A 6000-nucleotide genomic window follows, 5' to 3' on the forward strand; every position below is an offset into this window, starting at 1 on the left:
ACCCCTTGCTCAAGCATGAAAACCTGTACCATCTCAGACAATTGACTGTCCAGTCTCTTCTTAAAAACCTCCAGTGATGGAGCGCCCACAATTTCTGGTGGCGAGCTGTTCCACTGGTTAATTGTCCTCGCTGTTAGGAAGTTTCTCCTTAATTCCAGGTTGCTTCTCTCTTTGGTCAATTTCCAACCATTGTTTCTCGTCCTGCCCTCTGGTGCTTTGGAGAACAATGTGACCCCCCCTTTTCTTGGTGGCAGCCCCGCTAATACTGGAATACTGCTATCGTGTCCCTCTTATGTCTTCTTTTCTTTAGACTAGCCAGACCCAAGTCCTGCAGCCGTTCTTCGTATGTTTTAGTCTCCAGGCCTTGGATCATCTTAGTTGCTCTTCTCTGAACTTTTTCCAAGGGCTCAACATCTTTTTTGTAGTATGGTGACCAAAATGGGTTGCACTTCATGTAAGAGGGTAGAAGAGAAACAATGGATGGAAAGGAATCAAGGAGAGAAGCAACCTGGAACTTTCCTGACAGTGAGAACAATTAACCAGTGGAACAGCCTGCCTCCAGAAGTCATGGGTGCTCCATCACTGGAGGTTTTTAAGAAGAGACTGGACAGCCACTTGTCTGGGAATGATAGAGGATCTCCTGCTTGAGTAGGGGGCTGGACTAGAAGACCTCCAAGGTCCCATTCTATTCTATTCTATTCTATTCTATTTCCTTATTTCTATTCTGTTCTGTTCTATTCTATTCTATTCTATTTCCTCAATTCTATTCTATTCTATTCTATTTTATTCTATTCTATTTCCTTATTTCTATTCTATTCTATTCTATTTTATTCTATTCTATTTCCTTATTTCTATTCTATTCTATTTCCTTATTTCTATTCTATTCTATTCTATTCTATTCTATTTCCTTATTTCTATTCTATTCTACTTCCTTATTTCTATTCTATTCTATTCTATTCTATTTCCTTATTTCTATTCTATTCTATTTCCTTATTTCTATTCTATTCTATTCTATTCTATTTCCTTATTTCTATTCTATTCTATTCTATTCTATTCTATTCTATTCTATTTCCTTATTTCTATTCTATTCTATTCTATTCTATTCTATTCTATTCTATTCTATTCTATTCTGTTTCCTTATTTCTATTCTATTCTATTCTGTTTCCTTATTTCTATTCTATTCTATTCTATTCCCTTATTTCTATTCTATTCTGTTCTATTCTATTCTATTCTATTCTATTCTGTTTCCTTATTTCTATTCTATTCTATTCTGTTTCCTTATTTCTATTCTATTCTATTCTATTCTATTCTATTCTATTCTATTCTATTCTATTCTATTCTGTTTCCTTATTTCTATTCTATTCTATTCTGTTTCCTTATTTCTATTCTATTCTATTCTATTCCCTTATTTCTATTCTATTCTGTTCTATTCTATTCTATTCTATTCTATTCTATTCTATTCTGTTTCCTTATTTCTATTCTATTCTATTCTGTTTCCTTATTTCTATTCTATTCTGTTCTATTCTATTCTATTCTATTCTATTCTATTCTATTCTGTTTCCTTATTTCTATTCTATTCTATTCTATTTCCTTATTTCTATTCTATTCTATTCTATTCTATTCTATTCTATTCTATTCTATTCTGTTTCCTTATTTCTATTCTATTCTATTCTGTTTCCTTATTTCTATTCTATTCTATTCTATTCCCTTATTTCTATTCTATTCTGTTCTATTCTATTCAGAAGCAAAGTAAAACTAAGGAGAAATTTCCTGACAGTGAGAACAATTAACCAGTGGAACAACCTGCCTCCAGAGGTTGTGGGTACTCCATCACTGGAGGTTTTTAAGAAGAGGCTGGACAGTCCCTTGTCGGAAATGGCATAGGGTCTCCTGCTTGATCAGGGGGTTGGACTAGAAGACCTCCAAGGTCCTTTCCAGCTCTATTCTATTCTAAGACCAGAGCAGTCATTCATCCAGAGACACAGTGACCAGCTCCCTCTCCCGGGGTCTGCTTTGGCATCAGAAAAGCTTTCTTTGGTTCAAGTAGACCAGGGGTAGGCAACGTTGGCTCTTTTATGACGTGTGGACTTCAACTCCCAGAATTCCTGAGCCAGCATAGCCCCTTCCAGCTTCTGTTATTCTATTCTGTAGATCAGGGGTCTTCAAACTTGGCCCTTTTATGACTCATGGACTTCAACTCCCAGAATTCCTGACTCAGCCTGGCTCAGTTTGGAAACCTCTCCCTTTCCCCTCAGCATATCTGGCTCAGGAATTCTGGGAGTTGAAGTCCACGAGTCATAAAAGAGCCAAGGTGGCCTACCCCTGAAGTAGACGCCTGAGGTTCTCCTTCTGACTAGCTTTCTTGGTCTTTCCACAGCTGAATGGAGAGAACCCCGAAACGCCTCCGGCTGGACGGTTCTGCTGCTCCTATCGAAAGCTAACCTTGAAGGCCGACGCTGCCCCGAAAGAGGCTGCGTCAGAGTCCAGTTGCACAAGCAGCTTGTGAACCTACGGAGAGGACCTGCAGATGGGTGCGCAAGCGGGCCAAACCTGGGCTGATCAAGCTGGACAAAAGGGGGGGGGAGTTCTGTCTGTCTGAAGGCCTTTCGAATCTTGACTCCATCCTGGCCCCAAGGCTCTCTTTATCTCCCTCTTGAGCGCGACAGTATTTGCCAAACACAACGATTTCCACCCGTGCGACATGTTCAAATCCAAATTCATTTTTGTTTTGCTTTTTTTAAATGAGAACCAAGCCCCACGCTAGAAAACCAGAGACTGTGGATTGTAGTCCTGTCTTAGCCAGGAACGCCAGCTGGGTGACTTTGGGCCAATCACCAGAAGATCCTGAGTTCTAGTTCTGCCTTAGGCCTGTAAGCCAGCTGGGTGAATTTAGGCCAAATACCAGCAGATGGAGAGTTCTAGTCCTGCCTTAGGCCTGAAAGCCAACTGGGTGACTTTGGGCCAATCATCAGGAGACCGTAAGTTCTAGTTCTGCCTTAGGCATGAAAACCGGCTGGGTGACTGTGCCAATCACCAGGAGACGGTGAGTTCTAGTCCTGCCTTAGGCCTGAAAGCCAACTGGGTGACTTTGGGCCAATCACCAGGAGACGGTGAGTTCTAGTCCTGCCTTAGGCCTGAAAGCCATTGGGTGACTTTGGGCCAGTCACTCTCTCTCAGCCCAACCAACCTCACAGGGTTGTCGTTGTGGGCAAAATAGGAAGACATGTTGGAGATGTTCACTGCCTTATCTGTAAAAAATAATAAAGATGGGATACAAATAAATAAGAACAGAGGCGATTCAGCTACCGTCGACTCTCCTTTCTCCCTGTTAGTCCTCCACCTCCAAGGTCTGTTCCAATTCTGTTATCTTGCCAAAATTGCCAGCCCAACATGTAAATGCGTTATGCATCTGCTTCTGGAATACCTTATATAATTTCCATGTCAGTATTTGGAAAAAAAGATATAACCAATAATAAAAGGATAAAAGAGAGCCGTCAAAGCAGTTCAGTTGCAAGCTTCAGCCTTTTTGCAAATGGGGCCGCTTATAACCCGCAGACGTAAAAATGAAATTTAGAAATAAGTCACACTTTCTTCCATGTGAAAATGACTGTTTCTCTGTATGGCCCTTTGTTGCTGTTGTTGTTAATTGTGAAGTCGTGTCCGACCCATCGCGACCCCATGGACAACGTTCCTCCAGGTCTTCCTGTCCTCTCCCATCTTCTGGAGTCCATTTAAATTCACACCTACTGCTTCAGGGACTCCATCCAGCCATCTCATTCTCTGTCATCCCCTTTTTCTATTGCCCTCCATCTTTCCCAGCATTAGGCCCTTCTCCAGTGAGACCTTCCTTCTCATTAGGTGGCCAAAGTACTTGAGTTTCAACTTCAGGATCTGGCCTTCTAAAGAGCAGCCGGGGTTGATCTCCTCCAGGACTGACCGGTTTGAACGCCTTGCAGTCCAGGGGACTCACAGGAGTCTTCTCCAGCACCAGAGCTCAAAGGCCTCAATTCTTTGGCGCTCAGCCTTTCTTATGGTCCAACTTTCACAGCCATACATTGCAACTGGGAAAACCATGGCCTGGACTATACGCACTTTTGTTGACAGCTACATGGCCCTACCCGGCTAATATTTATGATTTATCTATTAAATTTCTGTGCCACTCATCTCACTGATCCAGTGACTCTGGATGCCATACCATGGAATATAAAGTTTAAAAGTGCTAAAAAACAACAACAACATGAGAACTGAAAGATTAAAACTTAACAACCAAGAGGGTGGGGCAGCTTGAGAAGAAAAGCTCAAAACCACAGGCAGGTGGCGCTGTTGGCCCCTCCAACTGTTGAACTACAACTTCCATAAGTCCTCAAACTGTCGGAGAACGACAGGAGTTGCAACCTCATATATAGGCTAGGTTGGGGAATGATGGGCTTTCGGGTTCCCTGGTGGAGTGTGAACTCCACCAGGTGTCTGATGCTAACTAGTGCAGGGGTAGGCAAGCTTGGCTCTTTTGTGACTCGTGGACTTCAACTCCCAGAATTCCTAAGCCAGCCATGCTGAGGGGAAAGGGAGTGGTTTCCAAGCTGAGCCATGTTGGCTCAGGAATTCTGGGAATTGAAGTCCACGAGTCAGAAAGCGGCCTAGGCCTAGGCCAGAGGTAGGCAACCGTGGCTCTTTTATGACTTGGGGACTTCAACTCCCAGAATTCCTGAGCCAGCACGGCTCAGCTTGGAAACCTCTCCCTTTCCCCTCAGCATGGCTGGCTCGGGAATTCTGGGAGTTGAAGTCCACGAGTCACAAAAGAGCCAAGGTTGCCTACCCCTGAACTAGTGTGAGTTGTTGTGCTTCTTCTGCCCGGGGTGATGTTGCAGAGATCCATATGAGATTTCGCGTAAGGCAGAATTTCTCAACCTCGGCAACTTTCAGCTTGGACTTCAGCTCCCAGAATTCCGTGGGAATTGCAGGACTAGGCTTAGATATTACCCCAAGGATCCTGGGATAGGCAGATGCGGTTGTTTGATGGGGTTAGAAGTATCGTTGCAGGATGTAAGCTGTTCCGAGTCAGGCTGCCTTTTGCAGTTGACTGGTGGGGAATTTGTCAATGCCTTGATGCTTATTATGATGGTTCTGTTGCACAGTCAGCCAGATGTTCAGGCTGGATTTGGCTTTTTTGTCCACCTCTGGAGTCCTTCTCCAGCAACTGGGATAGGCAGATGTGGTCGTTTGATGGAGTTAGAAGCATCTAACACTGGAAATTTTTAAGAAGAGGCTGGACAGCCATTTGTCTGAAATTGTATAGGGTTTCCTTCCTGAGCAGGGGGTTGGACTAGAAGACCTCCAAGGTCCCTTCCAACTTTATTATTATCTTTGCAGGATCTAAGCCAGGTATCCAACTTCCAGACTTGCCTGGCTGGAGAATACTGGGAGTTGAAGTCCCCAAGTCTTAAAGTTGCCAATTTTGGAGACCCCCCCTGAGGTCAGCTGGTCGAAGTCAAGCTGACTTTTGTAACTGACTGAGGGTGGGTTTGTCAATGCCTGCCTGATGGTGTTCAAGAGCTGCTCCAGATGTTTTGGGACTGCACCCAAGGCGCCTATCACTGTTGGGACTGCCTTTCCTTGTTTTTGCCACCGTCCTTCTATTTTGCAGGTCTTTGGATTTTGTGATATTTTTTCTCCAGCTGTTTATCAGTAAAACCCTATTAGTGTTTTTCCTTTCTTTCTTTTTCTTTCTTTCTTTCTTTCTTTCTTTCTTTCTTTCCTTCTATCTTTTTCTCCCTCCCTCCCTCCCTTCCTTCCGACATTTCCTTCTTTCCTTCTTTCTATCTCTTTCTCTTTCAATCTTTCTATCTTCCTTCCTTTCTTTCTATTTCTATCTTTCTTACTTTCTATTTCTTTCTATTTTTTCTATTTCTTTCTATTTTTTCTATTTCTTTCTATTTCTATCTTTCTATCTTACTTTCTGTTTCTATTTCTTTCTATTTCTTTCCATTTTTCTTTCTATTT

At 42.8% G+C, this 6000-nt stretch overlaps 1 protein-coding gene across 1 annotated transcript in view; it reads left to right on the top strand.

Moving 5' to 3' along the window:
- Nucleotides 1–2893, top strand: part of SIGLEC1 (sialic acid binding Ig like lectin 1) — a 48750-nt gene extending 45857 nt beyond the window's left edge. Inside the window, exon 23 of the mRNA XM_039333949.1 lies at nt 2378–2893. Coding sequence (XP_039189883.1) covers nt 2378–2506 — 129 coding nt within the window. The 3' untranslated portion in view covers nt 2507–2893. The remainder of the gene's footprint in view (nt 1–2377) is intronic.
- The last annotated feature ends 3107 nt before the right edge of the window (nt 2894–6000 follow it).

The sequence above is a fragment of the Crotalus tigris genome, unplaced genomic scaffold, assembly GCF_016545835.1.
Source record: "Crotalus tigris isolate CLP2741 ecotype Arizona unplaced genomic scaffold, ASM1654583v1 scf7180000024513.1755786, whole genome shotgun sequence".
Classification (NCBI taxonomy): Eukaryota; Metazoa; Chordata; class Lepidosauria; order Squamata; family Viperidae; genus Crotalus; species Crotalus tigris.